The following is a 22,685-nucleotide window of genomic DNA, read 5'->3' as shown; positions in this document are numbered from 1 at the left end:
GGGTGGACACCAGGAATAATCAGATTCTTTAAAAAAATGGCCACAAGTGTGTGATTGGACAGCACTCCATCCTATCCTTATCCAACATACCTACACTTTTCAACAAGATATTTGTACACCGTGATCTGAACATTTACCAAATATTCCCCCTCATGGAGATGAGCTCATTTATCCCTATTTAGAATGCTTTGGGGGAAAGTATTTGGCAACCTATTTGTTTGGTTTGGGGATAACAAAAGTATTTGGGGATAACAAAAGTATTTGGCAAACTATTTTGTTTGGTTTGGGGATAACGAAGAGATAGAAAAGATGTATTTCTGTCATCAACAACGATTCGCGGCTTTCACACATCGGTCATTACAGACTTTGCATTTTCTCACAAACAGTCAGGGAATACAATCTTAGCAAGGACGTATTTTTCAAAAAACGTTCTAGAATAGATTGGAATATCAACATGATATTTAGGATATGAGGTTTATCATCTAAAACAGTTACAGAACATCGTATCATTGCAAGAAAGATAAGCAGCAGCGACACAGTGGTTTGCACTGCTGCCTCACAGGTCAGGGACCCGGGTTTAATTCTGCCCTTGGGTGACTGCCTGTGTGTGGCATTGGCAAGTTCTCCCTATGTCTGTGTGGGTTTCCTCCAGGTGCTCCGGTTTGCTCCCACACTCCGAAGATGTGCAGGTTAGGTTGATTGGATGCGCTAAATTGCCTCTTAGTATTAGGGGGGTTGGCAACGTAAATGTATGGGGATATGGCCTAGGTGCTGGCTTGATGGGTTGAATGGCCTCTTTCTGCACTGTAGGGATTGTATTCTAAGATAGAAATTACAGTTTAATTAATCTAAACCATTTTATTTAAACACTTACTCACCATCTTGCAACGTCCTCTCCATTTGAGAACAAGTCTGATCATTTAAAACAACAACGTTGAAACCCAAAGAGCTAAAACAAGCGAACAGATTCCCAGCATCAATGTCAGTGCCGTTACGCACGTTCATTTCTGGAACAAACAATATACGGTCAGAACAGTTGATATATTCCTTTTCCAGAGTTACTTCGGTCAGCAAAATTATAAACCATTAAACTGAAAGGGTGTTGCCAGTATGTGTCTAGTGTTACTAGTTTTTGTCTTTAAGTTAAGTGTGGTTTGGGGGAAGGGGCATGGCTTTAAGGCCAGAATTTTCCAGCCGTTCTCGCCTGCTGCTGCAGCAAGTGGAGAATTTGGCGCTCAGCCAAATCTCCGTTCACCGCAGCAGGGCCAGAAAATCCCGCCGGCCGGAGCAGCTGGAGAATTCCGCCCTCTAAAATCAGCCATATTTCTAGAAGACATGGTCAAATTGGATAGACCCTGAACATGGGCATCACAATGCCAATTAACCCCTGTTCTTTCAATGTGATGCACACAGCAAGCCCATGGCATCCTGCCCGTTCATGTGAATGACTGCTGCATGCAGCCAGCGTTAGCCATGCTGCTCACCGGCTGCACTCATTAGCCCAAAATTTTAACATGTTAGCTTGGCGTCTGCATTGCTGAAAGCTATTTCTTTTGGAGAGAAGAGGAGAGATTGAGATATACGATCAGAGAGATAGGTTTGTTTTCACAGTGTACATTACTGCATCCTGACATTAATTAGGCCAAGAAAGAATGCATTGTTACAGGGAAAATTTGCTCAAAACCGGTCAATGCAGTTTCGCAAGTATATCACAGTAGCCACAAAAGAAAGAATCATGAAGATGGTACAGTACCTGTTTTGTCATCAAAATTCTTATTATTGATAATAATGCATTTCCCTACTCGTTTGAAGTTCATGTTATACAGGAATGTGGGTGCAACAACCCGCGTGTGACAATCAGATATCTCAGTATCCTGTCCTTGTTCATCTTTTCTTTTCTTGCTACATGGAAAATGGAAGAAAAAATATGGATTGTCATCTATGTAAATTGCTACGATAAGATTCAATTCTTATAGCTCCTTTTCAAAGCTAAATGATCTAGTTTGTCATTGCGCACGAGTAGAACGGGCTCTGAAAGATCTTTGTTTAACTGCTCCTGTGGAATGTAACTAACCCGGACCATTCTTCTCAGGTTCAACTTTCTCATTTTGGAAAGTACTCCAAATCTACATGTCTTCAGGCAGAGAGTGTTATAACTCATGAATATTTATCTCCAGCTGGCAGCCACCTGTAATTTTTCTTCGGGAAGTCCAGATGAATGAGGTTGGCAGAAAGCAACAGGAAATGGCTGAGTTGATTACAGTATTTTCAAAGTAATTGTTTGTATTGTCATCTTCAGATGATTATGAACTTTCAGTCCATGTTTTAAACACTTAGAACACAAAGTGGGTGGAATTTTACCAGCATGTCCGCCTGAAGTTCGTACGATCCTGCCCGAGTCCAATAGAGAATGCCGTTCTCCGAGCCTCATCTTCCCCCGGAATCAGGGCGGGCATGCTGGTAAAATTCTGGCCAGATAGTCTTCTCGTATGGCCTTTCGTTTTCTGACCTCCAGGCATCCCCAAGTCTCAGTCTACTACCTAATCAAATATGGACACCAGGCACCAGGAGGATTCACATATCCCTTTAAGGATAGACCATCATCAAAAGACTTTTGCATTCCAGTTGGCTTATCTTCTGTTTCACCACTGATAAAAGAAACACTGAAACCTAATGTATATTAGATGATTGTGAATGGGTACCTATTGACGTTCCATGGTGTTATGATGGTCTCTCATTCAGTCTAGATTGGGCAACTTTTAATGTGTCAAATTACCACATAGGATGCGTACTCAGTACACCATTATTGAACTTGCACTAGTCACATGGTGAAGAAGCCATTTGCGGTCTACACTAAAACGTGACAAGAAGTTGCTCAGAGAGACATCTATCAGATTCCACCAAAATTCAATTGATGAGCTTGCACTAAATCCAAGCAGTCAATGTAATAACCAGTAATACCCTGAAGGTTAGAACAAACAAAGGACAAAGAACAACCCAGCACGGGAAACAGGCCCTTCGGCCCAACGAGCCCGCGCCGCCGCATCCTCCTACACCTACCCTAGCAGAGACTTCCCAGAACTCTCCCCAAAGTGGTCCAACTTCCAAGTGCACATGAGAACCAACCTCCTGGAAAGACAACTACAAGATGTTTTGCAGCTAAACAAAAATCCTGTGTTTTACAAGACCTTCACATAAAATATCAACTTACTTAAAAAAATTACAGGCCTGCAACAAACGAGTTGGAGGACAACGATAAATTGCAACTGCATTGTTTGTTTCTACATTTGTCTGAGAGATAGTGTACATGAGATGAGTGAATGAGATGCTGCATTTTGATACTTCCAGGGCAAGTGTCTGATAATAAATAATGTTCCTTATTTATAAATTCACAAAAGCCTTGTTGCCAGAAATATTTAAACTGGGACTATCACCCTGAATATAGAAAAACACCCACCCCTAACATAAAAAAAACCCTGATCAGGGGCAATATAAAAGCCCATAAATTCTGTCTGGGCCAGTATCCTTCTTTAAACCACTGGACACAAAAAGCCAATCTCTCAATGGATTCTCGTCGAGGGACTTAAGTCCTCCAACATATTTCCCACATTTTCACAAGCAGGAACTTGAGTTGCTAGGCCCAAGAGTGCAGAGCGTAGAGGTTTGTGGAACGGGGCAGTAAAAAGACAGAACTGATGCTATCTCCATCTGAAAATTGTCATGCGGGGAAAGAAAATTTCTAAATTTAATCGACAACTCCAGAAAAGCTCTATTTTCCATTCCAATTTTGGTTTGTGAATCTGCCTTCAGTACATTAACCACTCTGTGGCTGGAAATTCAACTGAGGTCAGGAGGATTTCTTTAGCACTGTTTACAGAAAGTGGGATGCTGCACTGTTTTCTAAAGACCTTTATGTTCCATGTAATGCCGATTAAATTATCCTGCTAAAGTCGAGCTTTCCACCATTAAGGATAAGAAAGTGAGGTAGATAGTCAGTAAACACGAGCTGAGATTGGAGTTCAATTACTCCTCAGGCTGTGGCTCACAATCCTTCAACTTTGCTTTCCCTTTTTTTTATAAAAAAGGAAAATCAAGATTATTCGGAACTTACCAAGATGTAGACTGCTACATCAAATTAGGTCTTTTATTTTTAATTGCTTTTGCTAAGGTTATTTGTGCCAGCTGTATTAATGACTGCTTGCGTTAACAACTCTTTTTGAATTGTTCAAAATTTTCGTTTTTTGAACAGTGACATGAAGCTGGAGAGGAAAATGTGCACTGGACTCACGAGAGGCATGTTTTCTGGAACAGGGAAAACACTGAGGCATTGTTCAGTGTTAAAGGCAAGTTAGAATTTGGGCAGCACCCGGTTCTGCCAGGTCTCCTTCCTTGATGTGGAGGTGCTGACGTTGGACTGGGGTAGGCACAGTAAGAAGCCTCACAACACCAGGTTAAAGTCCAACAGGTTTATTTGGTATTCTGAACTTTCAGAGCGCTGCCCCTTTACAAAACACTGGTTCAGTTGTAAATGGAGTATTGTATTCAGTTGTGGCCAACACAATTTAGGAAGGGATGTGCAAGCATTGGAGAAGGTGAAGAAAAGATTCATGAACATGTTTCTGGGGTTGAGAGACGTCAGTTGCATGAACAGATTAACAAAGTTGGTCTGTTCTCCTTAAGAAGAGATCATGAATGGTCTGGACTGAATAGATTGAGTGAAACTGTTTCTGTTGACAGAAGGCTCAGAACGAAAGGACACAGATTTAAGATGATTGGGAAAACAACCAGTGGTGCCATGAGGAAAACCTTTTCTTCTCGCAATACGTGGTTAGGATCCAGAATGCGTCGCCTGAGAGTGTAGTTAAATGTCCCCATTGTGTGCCAGAGATCTTTATCGTGCGTGAATATCCTATTGGCATAAAAGCATGATCCAAAATTATGACAGGTTTTAGCATTCAAACTATTTGCATAAACATTTTGTGCTGTATTCTCAAGAAAGAAAACAAAGGATTCTTCTGACGTAGAGTCCAGAAACCACAAGAGAACGAACTTGGAATCTCCCAAGTTCTAGATTTACACTTCCCATGGGCATATTCTGTCTATTTTTTTTCCCTGCATTTTATTTCCTGCCTATTGCCAAGTGGAAATGTTTTACATTCCAATATCAGACATGATAAATGGGTTTAACAAGGAACTACTTGAAATTAGCCTCTCGACCCATTCAAAACAAGGACAGTCCATGGAAGGCCCAGATGAAACAAAAAGCAGATAATAACGTCTTGTGTAGCTGCATGCCCAAAGTCATGCCACATCGCAGTTAAAATACTCAAGCTTACTAACTGCACAGATTTATTTCTGGACACGTCATAATCAACAGTTCAACCTTCTGGCAGGTTGCCTCGGCATTGCAACAGCATGCACTGCAAATCCACTAAAGCACAAGTAAATATTATTGTTTCATATTACTGTAGAGGAAGTTCACGTATCAACAGTTAGCAGCATAAATTTAGCAGCAGATCAATAGTGCAGATCCAAAATGAGTTCAACAACTGAACTCATTGAGATAGACTCAAAACACACAAAAGTACTCAGTGGAGAACAGATGACCTGACTTTTAATGATTCAACGCAGCTCATTTCGCTGGGTAAGATGATGGCCAGACCCAGTTAATTGTGGGTGAGGCCCTACTTCAGTCTCCTGGCAGCAACAAAACTCCCACCAATTTATTCAGAGGTGGGAAGGATCTAACGTGGGATCTCTAGCCTCCTGCATTGAAGAACATCCATTTATGAACCTTCATGAGTCAGATGGCACCAATTTTCCCCCAGCTCACAACAAATTTGGCTAGGGGATAAAATGGAGGCCTTGTGGCTCTCCTGCCCAAGGAAGGTCACTTAGCAAACCCTACTGCATTTGCCTCCTGGGGTATCCCACGTAGTCAGGCATTGAAAGTGACACCCTCACCCTTGCCTCTGAATCACCTCCTCTTGCTCAAACCCCACCTGTGACCCCTGCCTTTGGTCTGCTGTCCCACAGTGATCCTGGGTGGGTCTGTTGTTGCCACAGCTCGCACTGCCATGAGGGGTTTCGTGCCTCTGACTTATTCAAATATATATACTTTAGCTTCTGTATTTCTGTTGGTAATCAAACACTCCCAATCTATGCTAAAAATCTTTGGCAAGTATGAACTTCTTGTTGACACATAAGTGGGTGGGTCTTCCACCACCAGGAACCTCACTAGCTGTGACCTCTGAACGTCTCGGAAATTTACTTGATTCTTTTGGGTCTACCCCCATGGAGCTGAAGGGGGTTTCCTGCTGGTTTTCAGCCCCTCAGAATCCCAGCCAAAGACATTGTCCTTTGTTAGGCTCCACTGAAAAGGAATACACAGTGTGGCAAATGTTTCTTTCCAATAAAAAAACCTACTTCTAATATGGGTCAAATATTGCGATTATATTCAAGATTGTACACCATTGCAATGTACATACTGGGAATCCATTAAAGTAGATTTTAATCGCTTATCGTTAAGTTTCTTGTTTGTTAAGAACCAGTATGCTTTTTGATATTTCAAGCATCCACAGTATTTTTCCTGATCTTGAGAGAGTTTTAATTGCTTAATGTTTACCATCATAACTCCTCTGATAAGGAGCACATCTTCAGAAAATAGTACTTGGGCTAATTAAGGTGGAAATCATTAAAAAAAACTTGTATTTATATAGCACCTTCCATAATCCCTATACAAGTCAAAGCACTTTGCAGCCCATCAAGTATTTGAGAATGTAGTCACTGTTGTAATTTAGGAAACTTTCAGCTACAAGGTGAAGTGTTCCCCCAGCCCACTCACAGTGCCAGTTGATTTGGGAAATCTTTGCCTTTTTCATTCTCACATTGTGGTTAGAAACCTGGTTAAAAGTTATACCCTGTTAAATCAAGTGTCTCTGAGTTTTTAAATGATGATCTCCGTAATAATTCTAAAAATATAATTTCATACTTGGAGCGTTACATGTCTCCATTATGATTAATTTCTACATTTTAAAAAATAAAGTTATAATGTTTAGAGACGTTTGTCTTCACCTCATGTGCATAATGCAATTTTCATTCTTTTGTTGTGTAAAATTGTTCAAAAAGTGGTTTGACTTTAGTACTTTTCATTTTCTGTTTGGTGTTTTTTTTATTTGTGGGACATTGGCGTTGCTGGCTGGCCAGCCTTTATTGCCCATCCCTAGTTGCCTTTACTGAGGGCAGTTGAGAGTCAACCACATTGCTGTAGCTCTGGAGTCACATGTAGGCCAGACCAGGTAAGAAAGGCAGATTTCCTTCCGTGAAGGACATTAGTGAATCAGAATGGTTCTTCCAACAATTGATGATGGTCATTAGTAGATTCTTAATTCCAGATTTTTTTACTGAATTTCTGAATTCAATTCAAATCAGTTAAGGAAGGCAGGTTTCCTTCCCTAAAAGGGCATTAGTGAAACAGATGGGTTTTTCCAACAACAGACAATGGCTTCAAGGTCATTAGTAGATTCTCAATGCTAGATATGTTTTATTGAATTCAAATTCCACCATTTGCCGTTACAGGGTTTGAACCTGTGTTCCCAGAACATTGACTGAGTTCCTGGAATAGTATTCTAGCCATAATATCACTAGGCCATTGTGATTCTCGTGATTGGCTGCTTGGACAGCTTGACTGATATCACTGCAGCTCCACAATGGGAATCAACAATAAAGAATGCTACGTAGTGAAGTCCCCTTACTGCAGAGACGGCTAGATATCTTGGTGATTCTATCTTCCAGATCAGCAGTGAGCACTCTTGCTCGAGCAAACACTGGGTCATTGCTTCTCCCTACTGTATTTTTGTTTTACTCAATTCTTTAGTTAGATACTTACTACTCTTCCTGCCCTCCAGCTACCTCTATCCAAATGTCCACTCTCCCCTTACTTCAATGTGCATTAACTTTGACACAACTGGGCTGCCTGAACTGCTCTTTTGAAAATCCATAACCATCATTTTCTTTATTTGTTGTTCAACAAGTTAATATGGTAATTACAGATTTTCTGACAAGTTTAAACGAGCCAAAGATATTTACCATCGAGTGGATTTTGAAATGGAAGTCTACACCTTATCTCTGCTCATTCGCTTGCTTCAGACTTATAAACCTGCAAGTTCTGACTTGTTAATGTCAAAAAGTCATGATAGGGAGATGCCGGCGTTGGACTGGGATAAACACAGTAAGAAGTCTCACAACACCAGGTTGGACTTTAACCTGGTGTTGGGAGACTTCTTACAATGCAAAAAAGGACAAGGGAGGGGAGAATTTTTAAGTGAAAACTAAATGAAGAAAATCATAGCTTTGAACCAGAGTGGCAGGTCTGCATACTGGTGTTGGCCTGGTTCAGTTGGTATCACTCTGGTTTCTGCGACATAAGATTTCTGGGGTCAAGTCCCACTCTACGGCTTGAGCACAAAACTCAAGGTTGATATTCCAGCACAATACTGAGGGAATGCTGTACTGCCAAAAGTGCCATCTTCTGGATGAAATGTTAAACTATACGCATGGTGGCACAGTGGTTAACACTGTTGCCTCACAGTGCCAGGGACCCAGGTTCGATTCCTGCCTTGGATCACTGACTGTGTGGAATCTGCATGTTCTCCCCATGTCTGGGTGGGTTTTCTCTGCGTGCTCTGATTTCCTTCCACAGTCTGAAAGATGTGCTAGTTAGGTGCATTGGCCATGCCAAATTCTTCCTCAATGTACTGAACAGGCACCTGAATGTGGCAACTAGGGGATTTTCACAGTAACTTCATTTCAATGTAAGCCTACTTGTGACACTAACAAATAAACTTTAAACTCAAGGGACTATTTTGAAGGTGAGCAAGGGTGTTAACCTCAACATATGGGCTAATATAAATCCTCTCAATCAACATCACAAATACAGATTACCTGGTCATGATCATACTGCAACTTGTAAAAGCTTGCTGTGCACAAATTAGTTGTTGTGTTTCTGAAATTGCAACACTGGATATGTCATCATGTATGTTATGGGCTCTAAAGTGCTTTAACTTGTCTAGGGTTTATGAAAGGTGCTATATAAATGCAAATCTGTCTTTTTTTTAATTTGAAGTAACAACTGGAAACACATCAAATCTGTGATTACGATAAAATCCAGGTAAAATGTATGATAAAATGTTGAGGATGTGTGAGGGAGGCCTTTGCTCTGAATGGGTGAATTCAAGTTACAGAAGAACTAGTAGATGCTTTTATGGGATACCTCATAACACAGTCTATAGCAAAATAATAAATGCAATGTGCAGCACTGGCCTTGTTAAAAAGGATTTAATTTACAGCATGGCCATAGGCTAATGTATGCAACAGACACAGCTGCACATACGCTTTGCTGCAATTCTCGATCAGAGTTGCATTCATTCTGACTCAAGTTCAGGCATTGCTCATTCAGTGGGTGCTTACTCTCAGTTTCAGGGTTGGGAATCTGGCAGTTGCACTATTAGAAATATGATACAGCGTGAGGGTAGAGTGTTTTTTTGGGGGGCAGAGGGCTTACTTTATTGAAGGGGGGAGATTATTTTGAGGGAAGAGACTGTGCGTGTGGACGAATTCACCCGGGGCAGATCTGCTCATACAAGAGTGATTAAATGCATGCATGTCATAAATGTCAGATTACATCATTTACACTGCTTGGCCACGCCAATAAAACTGTACATTAAGGTTATTTTAATTCAGTAGCAAGCACATAAAGAAGTACGCATATTATTTTTACAAGTATCTGGAGTCAGTAAAACAAAAACAACAAATCCATAGACATCTCCGGAATTAAATACTGTCCAACTTCCTGCTTCGTAATTGCCTACTTACTGTAATAGATATAGGATCAAATATTTCACTTGCTGCGGGGGGGAAAACCCAAGCTTGAAGTATACACTGCTTTTTATCTAAAGGCACACCTAGTATTAATCCACCTTAACACATCATCATGATTAAAACACATGTAAATTTTGTATCTTTACTGGGATGTGAAAATAGGAAGGCATGATGGCACGTGGTTAGCACAACTGCCTCACATCGCCAGGAACCCCAGGTTCAATTCCTGGCTTGGGTCACTGTCTGTGCGGAGCCTGCATATTCTCCCCATGTCTGCACGGGTTTCCTCCGGGTGCTCCAGTTTCCGCCCACACTCCAAAACACGTGCTGGTTAGGTGCATTGGCCATACTAAGTTTTCCCTCAGTGTCCCCGAACAGGTGCCAGAGTGTGGCAACTAAGGGCTTGCCACAATAATTTCATTGTAGTGTTAATGTAAGCCTACTTGCGACACTAATGAATAATCTTAAAAAAAATTCTTGATAATACATTTTATGTAAATCATATCAGTCAAATATTTCTGCATGTGCATTTCTGGATGAGGTTATGGTAAGAAGGAAGAAATGAAGGACTGAGTCGCAATCACAAGTTTTCTTGTTTGGCAACGTAGCCCAGACAGATTCCGAGTTAACAATTGAACGCTACCCTTACTTTGCCATTTTGTCACAGTTGGCAGTTTTGCCTCCAGTAGCAACAAGTTATCAAAGTCAAATTATTAATGATGTAGAATAAATGACCACATTGCAACATGACAGTTGCGTTTCAACTAAACAAACTGATCCCACACAACACATTACAATGGTCTTGTGGTCTACTAATCGTGGTACAGCATATGGCTATTCATCAATTTGTCCATTTTAATATTGCTTCTCTTTGGTGCTGACAATCCCACAGCCTTGTCCTCAGTCAGAAGATCTCAGGTAAAGTGTGATCAAGGCAAGCTAATCATTGAATTTTCCTTCTCAGTGTCTCCCATTTATTCCCAAGACTCTTTGAGGTCCCCCCCCCCCCCGCCCCATCTTGAGATGTGTACCCATGGGTTAATATAGAATCATAGAATCCTACAGTGCAGAAGGAGACCATTCGGCCCATCGAGTCTTCACCGATCACAATCCCACCCAGGCCCTATCCCTGTACGTTTACCTTATTTGGACCCCCTGACACTGAGGAAATTTACCGTGGCCAATCCACCTAACCCGCCTATCTTTGGACTGTGGGAGGTAACCAAAGCACCCGGAGGAAATCCACACAGCCCCGCCCCCCCCAACTCCCCTCCCGCAGTACAGTGGCACAGTGATTAGCACTGCTGCCTCACAATGCCAGGAACCCCCAGGGTTCAATTCCCAGCTTGGGTCACTATCTGTGTGGAGTTTGCATATTCTCCCCACGTCTGTGTGGGTTTCCTCCGAATGCTCTGGTTTCCTCCCACACTCCAATGATGTGCTGGTTAGGTTGATTGGGCATGCTAAATTGCCCCTTAGTTCCTGGGGCTAGCTAGGGTAAATGCATGTAATTGTGGGGACAGGGCCTGGGTGGGATTATGCATGGTGCAGACCTGATGGGCTGAATGGCCTCCTTCTACACCATAGGATTCTATGCTTCTGTGACTCTATTGAGGGGTCAGCTCCCCTTGCAGGTGGCTTGTTGCAACAGCATCTGCAGGCCACCTTGCCAAAATCCTGACCAAAAAGTAGAATTCATCTCTAAACATTTGGGCCCACGTCCTTGGGGAAAAATAAAGTCTTTTCACCAGCTGTACATTGCCAAGCTTCAATTTTACGCCAATGACAGGAATAGCTCCAAAACAATTTATAGAATAATCAAAGTCCTTTCGTATTATACAAAAACGGGGAAGTTAAATAGGGATTGGGAGGCATAATGGCTCCATGTTAGTGAGACTGCAACTGTCAGCTTTCAAAACATTGCATCATTCAGCAGTTATACTAGCAATGGATATTCCTAAACATCTCTGTATTCTGTTCAACAGAAATAGACTTAAGGCAGCAAATAACAGCTAAAAGTTACGAAAGTGTACCTCAAAAATGAGAATGAATGCTGAAATTTCTACATCATTGAAAAACTATTGGAAATAACATCTGACAAGAGCCCTGGATCTGCTGACCTGCATCCTAGGCTCTTAAAAGAACTGGTTGCAGAGTTAACAGATGCATTGGTTGTCATTTTCCAAAATGCCCTAGATTCTGGAAAGGTCCCATCAGATTGGGAAGTAGCAAATGCAATTCCTCTGTTCAAGAAAGGAGGGAGACAGAATACAGGAAATTTCAGGCAAATTAGCTCAATATCTGTCGTAAGGAAAATGTTCAAATCGATTCAGGAGATTAGAGCAAAGCACTTAAAAATATCTTGCTGCAATCAGGAAGAATCAACATCTGGAATGTGGTGTTCAGTTTTAGTCACCCCCTCTTAAGGGCTTCAACTGGCACCACGTGGACTTTAATCGGGACAATGGTAGAAAGGTGGCAGAGGTCTGCACTTGCCAAACTTGCCACAGGGCCGGGCCTTAAATTCTGTCCTAAACGTGAAACAGTTTCTCTATACCCTACGTCAGTAGAGTTTTATTAAATATCTGGTTAGAATTCTTATTGCAATGATAATCCCACCTAGGCCCTATCCCCATAACCCTGTGTTATTTACTCTGCTAATCCCCCTGACACTAAGGGACAATTTAGCATGGCCAATCCACCTAACCCTCACATCTTTGGACTGTGGGAGGAAACTGGAGCACCCATAGAAAACCCACGCAGACACTCCACACAGACAGCGACCCAAAGTTGGAATTGAGGCAGCAATGCCACCATGCCGTCATTATTAACAGCTTCCCAAAATTATACAAAAAAAATTCCACTGAAAATTGCAGATTGCCGTCACAGTCTTCGTAATTTAGACATATTGCAATGCACATACTGGCTGCTGGGACAACGATTTCCTTCAGAAGGCCATTTTGTTTCGCCCATTTACAGCTGGGCACCAAAATGTTATGGTGTGGAATAAAGCTAATGGCTTTTGTTACCAAATAAACCTGTTGGACTTTAACCTGGTGTTGTCAGACTTCTTACCGTGTCCAACAAAATGTTGTCATATAGGAGGATTTCTTAAGCTCAAAGTAACTGGATCCAAAAAACCCACTCTGCACTGTGGAAGTGACACTCTTTGCAGAAGGAAGTTCTTGTTATTGTGCACAGGTTGGGGAAAACCAGCAGTAGAGAGCAAATCAAACTCTGTTGACTGAAAGCCTAGTTTTTTGGGAGGCAAAAACTACTTCACGATCAATAGGTCTGAAAAGCTCTGTTAATCTTCCAAACCTCAAATGCCACTTAGTGCCACAGCATATTTTGCAGCTTTGTTTTTCTAAACCAAACACTTGCTCTCAAAATCTTTAGTTGACTCTTATGAAGAAGGAAAGAAATCCTTAAAAGGCAGCCATCTGAATGTCAGTCAATACATGAAAAAGAAACTTCCACTTATCCAGCACCTTAACCCACATCAGGAATGTCACAAAGGCCTTCATACAATTAGACTGACGAACCAACGCATGAACATACATACGAACATGGGCAGCATGATGGCACAGTGGTTAGCATTACTGCCTCACAGCAGCAGGGACCCGGGTTCGATTCCCAGCTTGGGTCACTGTTTGTGCAAAGTTTGCACATTCTCCCCAAGTCTGTGTGGGGTTTCCTTCGGGTGCTCTGGTTTCCTCCCACAGTGCAAAGATGTGTGGGTTAGATGGATTAGCTACGCTAAATTCCCCCTTAGTGTCAGGGCACTAGCTGGGGTAAATGCTAGGGTTATTGGGACAGGGCCTGGGAAGGATTGTGGTCAGTGCAGACTTGATGGGCTGAATGGCCTCCTCCTGCACTGTATGAATTCTATGATTCTATATGAAGAAACAGCCAGACATTCAGCCCCTCATATTTGTTCCATCGTTCAATAAGATCACGGCTGCTATGATTGAGGCCTCACTTCCACTCTCCTTATCCTCTGGACCCTTAGATCCCCGAATGAATTAGGTTGACTCGCTTGTCAGTCTTAAAAATACTTTAGATAGTGAAGTGGCCATTAGGTAGCCAAAAACAGTCAGCAGCAAATTTATCAAACAGGAAAAAGGTGAATCAAGATTGTTGGGCTCTTTTGGCTGAGGGAAGGACTTTCTCATCTCTTTTAATAGCTCCCTGCTATGATCTCCAGTGTTTCCTTCAACTGACTAGCAGGTTTACACTATAACAGGTCATTTAAAAGACAACAAATGGGTACCAGGCAGCACTGCCACTCTACTAACATCGAGTGTTAGTACAAATGAAGTGTTTGGGCCCACCACAACATTCTGATGCAGAAGTCATCTGTCAACTAGACCCAACTGATGTACGCCAAATCCGTCAATAAAATTATACTACTAATTCCTCTAATTCAGGTGAATTTGTGCTTTGCTTCATTAGAAATAGAGAAGACATGGGAACTACAATAATTTTACATTTCAGGGCTGAAGCAGAGATTTGAAACTAAATAAATGTCCTTTTACAGAAACATAAGACATTCTTTTAAGCCTCCGTGGGAGTTGGAAACAGAGATGTGCGAACACTAAAAATAACACCATTATCCAGCATGCTGGTACCATCTGAATTTCCCCCACCCATCACCCCTTTCAGGCAGGCACATTTTTCCAGAGGCAGAATGGAATGGGGTTGGGAGTTTTTGACTCCCCAGTGCCTGCCACAGAATTAATTTTTGTATTCAAACCATCTACTGTGTTGGGATTCAAGCCAGGGATCCCATAGCATCGCTCTAGATTTGTGGTTTACCCGTTCAAGTGGCCTATACCACGAGGCCACAGGCGGGGAGTGGTGACAGGACTACAACAAGAGGAAGACAGGAAACTGACCTAGTCAGTGGCCACTCTAAGGCCAATCGTTAGAGGCGGACTGGGATTTTCCACTTTGCCTCTAGGGGGCCTGCTGAAGCGAAGCACCCCCAGCAGGTTCTGAGGCCTTCCTTGCCACACTGGCGGCCTGCCTGCTATGGCCATTTTTTAATTTTCAATTTGAAAAATTTGGAGGGCGGGTTGGGGCGGGGGGAGGCGCTTTCTGTTGGTCTTCCCGCTTTGAGAGGCCACCCATCACCCTTAATTACAGTGAACTCTAGCTATTAACTGACCAAATCAGGGAAAATCATCCTGTTGAGCGACCATTTCCCACACGCTGCAGGCTTTCTGACTTCAGATTTGAACTGACAGTGTAGGTTCAGAATTCCACAACAAAGCCATTGAAAATCCTGCTCATTTTAAACATTAATTGAAAAATAATACCCAGTACCAATCATGGAAATAGAATGACAAAAATCTAAAAAATTTAATACTGTATTATTTGAGGGGCTAAAAGTGTCATTAAATGTGACACAAAGTTGGCTCTAGCTGGTATCGATACTACACAGCTAGAATGAAACATTGATTGAAATGTATGTTCTTCAGTTACGTAAGATGTTGTATACTTCAACATTGATCAGGTAGAAATACATTGTATTACAGGACACCTTTTCAAATCTAATCGCATATGATTCATAGAAGCAAAGAATCCCCAAAATGCAGAAGGAGGCCATTCAGCCCACTGAGTCTGCACTGACCACGATCCCACCCAGGTCCTATCCCCATAACCCCATGCGTTTAGCCTAGCTAGTCCCCGTGACAAGGTGAATTTAGCATGGCCAATCCACCTAACACATCTTTGGACTGTGGGAGGAATCTGGAGCACTCACAGGAAACCCCCGTGGACACGGAGAAAGTTGAAACTCCACATAGACAGTGACCAAAGCCGGGAATCGAATCCGGGTCGCTGGTGCTATGAAGCAGCAGTGTGTTGCTCTTTTTTTCAGGAGGTGGCCATTTGGCCCATCGAGTCTGCACTGACCACAATCCCACCCAGGCCCTATTCCCAAAGCCCTACATATTTACCCTTCATCTTATAAGCGTACTAATTTTTGCGACAACTTAAACCGGTAATGAAATGTGTACCTTACTGGCAATCTACTATCTGATCAAACCCCCTCCCCTGGGTTTGGAAGATGGGTGGATGTTGAAATCGTCCTTAAAGGCTCCTTTACTGATCTCTGCAGAATCAATAGGACGGGTCTGCAATGTGTCACAGCATATCCAGAGGGTTTGAGAGATGATACGAATTTATAATTTTAATTAGTAATTTATTAACACTCTCTCTGCTAAACAGCGCATTTCCTCATTTACTTTACATTCGAAGTACGAACTCTCCAGATACCGCACTTAGCTAAGAATCCAGACACAGCTCACTCGTTTAAAACACTCGAGCAGCACCACTGGATTGTGTACTGCATTACCCACTGCTGGTAGGAAAGTGGTACTTCATCACCAGGAGTGCCCGTTCTTTTATGGTGGATTAACTTAAAGGAAGTAATAAATATCCTTTAAAGTGGAGGGAAAGCATCAGGTTTCAGCTCTGCTGGTATCTAAAGTTTGAAACTACAGAAATTGTAATTACATTAAAAGAAAACAAGTCACTTTGGGATGTTTAAATGACTTTGAAATAGTACAGCGGCAGCCACATTTTCTAAACTTTCACTCTTGTCTAAGGCAAGAAACATTTAAATGATTTCAATGTGTGTAGATTCAAGCGGGTCAATGAATAAGCAGCATCAGACTGTTGGCCAATTCAAGTTCAAAGAGCTTTATGATCTCAATCATAACCGAACAAACCACTTTGCTACTTGGAATTTTACTATCAGCAAGATCGTAAAACCGGCTAAGCATAAAACACGCCCGAAAATTGATCAATTTGAGAATGGGGGGTTGGAATTTAGCAATCAGTTAGAACAGCAATGTTTTTGACGTGTTAGGTCGCTTGTCATTTTAGTCCAACAGTTTGGCAAAACCCCTGGCAACATGTCTGCGTAACGCATGTGACCAGACTCGTCTCATTTTGAGAAAGTGAGGAAGAACAAGACGGGCAGGAGGAACCTCGGAGACAAGGCCTCACTATAAACTGGCATCGGTCCAGTTCGGTTTTGTTCAGAGGAATCCATGTGTGCCCGGAGCCTCTAACACACTGTGAACACAGCAGCGATTTAAGAATTTAAACATGAGCCGAAGCATATCTATAGGCACCACGCTTGGGAAAGGTTTTGAGATCAGTTTACCTGGATTCCACATTAATTGGTACTCCACTCTGCATCTGCAAACCTTTATCCGATTATTTGAAACAGCAGCAGGCCTGGAATCTGTCATGCTCCACCATGACTCTGTGTGACACTGAATAATGGTGCAAGTGAGGCCATTCAACATGTTCAAATCTCCCCGAGTCAGCAGCAGGTCACGCTGGACTTTTCTATAGGGACTATTCAGAGGGCTCCCGGTGACTTAACAACCTGCTGAGGTCATCCAGGCCTCTTACACCTTCGCTGACAATCACAGTGCTGATCGAGACAATTTTCTCAATAGTAAATCGGCTGAAGAAAGCCAGATAAACGTACGCTCACACACAATTTATCAGGTAGGGAGGATACACCAGGATTTTTGTCTTCTTGTGAGGAAGCACCATGCAATTAAACAAACTGCACAGATAAAAGGGGAAGGCAACTAACTCACTCACGGGGGGGACAGCTGTCACTTCAAATATTTTACGGATGCATGGCTCATTATTGCGGTTAGTGCTGCTGTCTCACAGCACCAGAGACCTGGGTTCAATTCCCAGCTTGGGTGACTGTCTGTGGGGAGTCTGCACATTCTCCCCATCTCTGTGTGGGTTTCCTCCGGGTGCTCCGGTTTCTTCCCACAGTCTGAAAGAGGTGCTGGTTAGGTGCATTGGAGTGTGGCGAGTAGGGGATTTTCACAGTAACTTCATTGCAGCATTAAATGTAAGCCTACTTGTGACACTAATAAAACAAATAATATTTAACCACCATTTTAAATTTAACTCTGCATTTTCCAGGATTTGGGAAGCGCACTGTCTGAAAGAGGATGCAGGAGGTCGATGTCTTTTCACTCGTCTGCTGCAAGCAGTTTTCCTGCTTCACCCAGCCCTCCCATTGCCTGCCCAACTCCCCCAGCCTTACTTATTGCCACTGGCTTCTAATCACTTCCGCATTGAAACTTCCGATCTCCTTTCCAAGGCCTCTGCCTCGTCTCTAGCCTCCGACCCTGCACCCCCCCCCGCCCCCTCTCCCCGGGATCCTGGCTTCCCCACTGTAGCCTGGCTCCATACCGATTCCCCATTGCAAGCAACCTGCCAGATCTTCCCTGGCTCTGGACTGGGATCTTCCTTCCTTCAATCAGCCCATGATTTTCCGCTTCCCTCCCACACTGGCTCCGATCTTCCCCACCCTGCCACAACCCTCCCTGGTTGCTGCTTGACACCAAAGGCCTGTGCCCCAGCAGCTAGCCAGTCAGCCTCTCAATCCAACTGGTTAAGAGAAGGAAATGGGGACAAAATATGTAAATCAGATCTTGCTGATAGGGCTTTTGGGGTTTCACAATGTGAGAAACAGCAACCCCACTCCCTCCAATCCACCAATCAGCCCAAAATTGTTTCAAAAGCCCTGGAAGCTACCAAAGGATTAATAATGGTGATTAGATTTCCAAAACATGACTGTCAAATGGAGGCACTTCACATTCATGTAAATAGCGACATTTGTGAATTCAGTAAAAAAAAGGAGGAATACCCAAAAAAAGTCAATGTGGTTAAAAAAAAATACAAGTACTCATTCATACTACAGCAATTACATTTGGCAGAAGAAATTAATTACATTTATATCGTACAATCATTTCCAGTGGAGTACTGTGAAAATTGTTAACAGTAACATTACTGTTCAATAGTTACTTTGATATTTTTTGACATAATAGAAGCAAAGTTAAAATAAGTTAAATCCCTCCCCAATTCTTTGTATTATTAATACAAAGGTGATTGAAAGGGGACAACATTAAGGGCATTTAAAGGGCCATTGGATAAACATATGGATGATATTGGAATAGTGTAGGTTAGATGGGCTTTAGATTGGTTTCACAAGTCAGCGCAACATCGAGGGCTGAAGAGCTGGACTGCGCTGCAAAGTTCTATGTTCTATTTAACACTTGAGGGTCAGGGATCAGATGAAGATGACAGGAAGTCATGAGGTTTTAATGGCCCTTGTCTCAGATGAGGCTAAACATCGGACAAACCATTTCAGGCAAAGTATCATTGCTCAAGATAGCTCAGCGTATGGATACATGCACTTGGCCAGATCTTCCAATCTCTGGATGGTCGGAGGGTGGACATACCCAGAAAGATGTGTAATGGGGTCCCTTGGAAGTCCCAATGTACTGGCTGGGAATTGCCTGGGAAGACTGAACTTCTGATTGACAATTACAGTAGTTGGCACTGCTGCCCCACAGTGCCAGGGGCCCGGGTTTGATTCCCAGCTCGGGTCACTGTCTGTGCGGAGTCTGCACGTTCTCCCCAAGTCTGCGTGGGTTTCCTCCGGGTGCTCTAGTTTTCTCCCACAGTCCAAAGATATGCTGGTATGATGCACTGGCCATGCTAAATTCTCCCTCAGTGTACCCGTACAGGGACTGGAGTATGGCGAATACGGGATTTTCACAATAACTTCATTGCAATGATAAGGTAAGCTTACTTGTGACTAATGAATAAACTTTAAGCTGTAAACAATTCCCCTGTTCCCTGGGATCCTCTATAAGAGTTTCCAATTCTGAGCAAGTGTTGGAGACTTCGGACAGCTTTGACTGGATAGTTACCAGAGCAAGTTAGACAGAGTAAGCCTAACTACTGGTTAACTCTCCAACCGACAACCCCCGCCCAATCACTCATAGTGACACCCCTTTCCGACTTTTCCCTTGAGTACTGTTCATCAAGCTCTCCTTCAAACTGTGTCCACATTCAACAACTCCACCACACCTCCCCCACAATGAACCCCCCCAACTCTCCTCAATCTGCCCCATAACCCGACTTATGCTGACTAGCCGTCACAACCCAACTGCCCTCCAGACTGGCCTGACTATCCCTCGACCTGACAACCTTTCTTGAACTGATTTTCTGCCTGACCCACTTATTCATTTACCCAACGGCCATCCTACTCACCTTCCAGTCCACCCATCTCTCTACATGCCAACCTACTCACACGGCACCTTTCCACTTACATACATATCCTCTTTCTGTAGCTTTTCAAAGAAACTTTGGGACATTGAAACTATTTACTCACTAGAATATGACAGTATTGTAAAAAAAAAGAGGGCATGGCTCGTCTTCCCCTGATGACCAGCACCAAGAAGAAGCATTTCCATTTCATTTACGCTCCGCGTTTCTGGAAAAGCCAGGATCAGAAGTCCCAGCTAGAAATGCAAAGCTCTGGCGTGGTGCAGAAAATTAGAAGTGGATTGCCAATCCAACAGGGATTGCTAGTCTTCAAAAGATTTGACCCATTGTGTAGTGTGGCAATTTGTTTAACCTTTAGTGGCCTCCGTTCAGAAATACAGGGTTACTCTGGCCTTTTCCATTCATATACATTTCAGCTTAATCAGTCTAAAAGCAGGCAACAGCCAGGGTACACAGTGACAAATACATCCTATGAAGGATGGTCAAAATATCTCAAGAGTTAAGACAGATCATTCAGTGAAAGAAATTCAAAAACGCTCCCAAATTGTGCATCATTGGTATAAGTATCGAACAGGTTGCTGAATATTTGAGCTTGCCGGATAGAGCTAAGCAAAGGGAAGACAGATTTGTAGCGGGTACATCAAGATATCAGGTTTTAAAATGGTTTTACCTGTGCACAAGATGGGTATTGGTTTAAAAATATAAAATACAGAAGTGTAAACACAAAAGTAACTGTTCTCAAAATTTAAAATGCAATTGCAGTCTTCTGGTTAATGGCCCAGGATGTGAGAGTGTAACATTCATTCAAATTCCAAAAATTTTTAATCAAGTGGATATACTGTTGTAGTTTCTAATGGTACATTCCAATGGTTATCATCCAACCAAGTTTCCAGTAAAAACTTCACATGATATTTGCAGCTTTCTGACAAGCTATTTGGATGTTCGAAATAAGAATTCCAACTCCTTGTGACAGTGCAGGAATGTCACTTGGGGCTGAATCTTACAGGGTTTTTAGATGGAAGGGAGGCAAAGGTGTGGGAAGGTGCCTGGGGAGATGCCTGATGCCGTTTTGCTAGAGGCAGAAAAGCCTGCCCACCTGCAGCCCAACTGAGGCATTTGATCAATGAAAGGCCCTGCCCCACCTCTGGTGCCAATTTGCCAGAGGCAGGAAAACCTTCTGCCACGTGGAGATGTCGTAAGACTTTTAGGTGAACTCTGGTGGCAGGACTGCCAACTGCGATTAAATGTATATAAAAGCACAACACTGTGGATGCTGGAATCTGAAACAAAAACAGAAAATGCTGGAAAATCTCATCAGGTCTGACCACATCCATAGAGAGAGAGAATACAGCCAACATTTTGAGTCAGATAACTCACACAGACGCAAAATTTTAGCATCTGTGGGGAGAGAATAGAGCCAAGATTTCGCGTTGGTGTGAGTTATCTGACTCAAAATGTTGGCTGTATTCTCTCTCTACAGATGCTGTCAGGCCTGCTGAGATTTTCCAGCATTTTCAGTGATTAAACATATTCCTGGAGATTTCATCACGATTTACCCGCATGCTCCAGCGTTCATCGGCCAATACATTTATCCTTGCTGCCTTCCTAAGCCAAATGAAAAGCAAAAAGACTCATTCACCAATTGTAAGATGCTTGACTGTCAACCAAACAGGCTCTCCTTTTACACCATTTTCAATATTTAGTAAAAAATTTAGTGAAAATACATTTTAGAACATAGAACATAGAACACTACAGCACAAACAGGCCCTTCGGCCCACGAGTTGCGCCGATCACATCAACACCTATCTATAACCCCCAATCCCATAAAACCCCATATACTCATCCAGAAGTTTTTTAAAAGACCCCAGCGAGTTCGCCTCCACCACCACTGACGGCAGCCGATTCCATTCACTCACCACCCTCTGAGTGAAAAACTTACCCCTAACATCACTTCTGTACTTTCCTCCCCGCACCTTAAACCTGTGTCCTCTCGTAGCGACCATTTCAACCCGGGGAAATAGCCTCTGAGAATCCACCCCATCTATTCCTCTCAACATTTTATGAACCTCTATCAGGTCGCCTCTCAACCTACGTCTCTCCAGGGAAAAGAGACCCAGTTCCCTCAACCTAACTTCATAAGGCAATATATTTTCAAATATATTTTTAATTAAAAACTCTCTTTGATATTTCTATGCTTTTTCTCCATGTTCTCTATGTTCTATGTTCTCCAGGATTGCAAACATCAAAGTCTAGGTCAATCCTGGAGGGTTAGAACATAGAACATAGAACATAAAACACTACAGCGCAGAACAGGCCCTTTGGCCCATGATGTTGCGCTGACCAGTTAAAAAAACAATGCCCCACTAACCTAAACCAATCCCTTTTCGTCCATAAACCTATCCACGGATCTCTTAAACGCCCCCAAACTAGGCGCATTTACAACTGCAGCAGGCAGGGCATTCCAATCCCTCACCACCCTCTGGGTAAAGAACCTACCCCTGACATCCGTCCTATAACTACCCCCCCTTAATTCAAAGCCATGCCCCCTCGTGCTAGCTTTCTCCATCCGAGGAAAAAGGCTATCACTATCCACCCTACCTAAACCTCTAATCATCTTATATGTTTCAATAAGATCCCCTCTTAGCCACCTTCTTTCTAGCGAAAACAACCCCAGATCCCTC

The 22,685-nt window shown here is 42.7% G+C and overlaps 1 protein-coding gene across 1 annotated transcript in view; it reads right to left on the bottom strand.

Moving 5' to 3' along the window:
* Positions 1 to 22,685, bottom strand: part of casp7 (caspase 7, apoptosis-related cysteine peptidase) — a 41,481-nt gene that overhangs the window by 7,192 nt on the left and 11,604 nt on the right. Inside the window, exons 3-4 of the mRNA XM_080205800.1 lie at positions 1,754 to 1,902; positions 879 to 1,007 (exon numbers count right to left, since the gene is read on the bottom strand). Of these exons, the coding sequence (XP_080061926.1) occupies positions 879 to 1,007; positions 1,754 to 1,902 (278 nt within the window). The remainder of the gene's footprint in view (positions 1 to 878; positions 1,008 to 1,753; positions 1,903 to 22,685) is intronic.

This window comes from Carcharhinus amblyrhynchos, chromosome 17 (genome assembly GCF_965287045.1).
Source record: "Carcharhinus amblyrhynchos chromosome 17, sCarAmb.v2.hapA, whole genome shotgun sequence".
Taxonomy (NCBI): Eukaryota; Metazoa; Chordata; class Chondrichthyes; order Carcharhiniformes; family Carcharhinidae; genus Carcharhinus; species Carcharhinus amblyrhynchos.
This window is presented reverse-complemented; position numbering and strand designations above follow the sequence as displayed.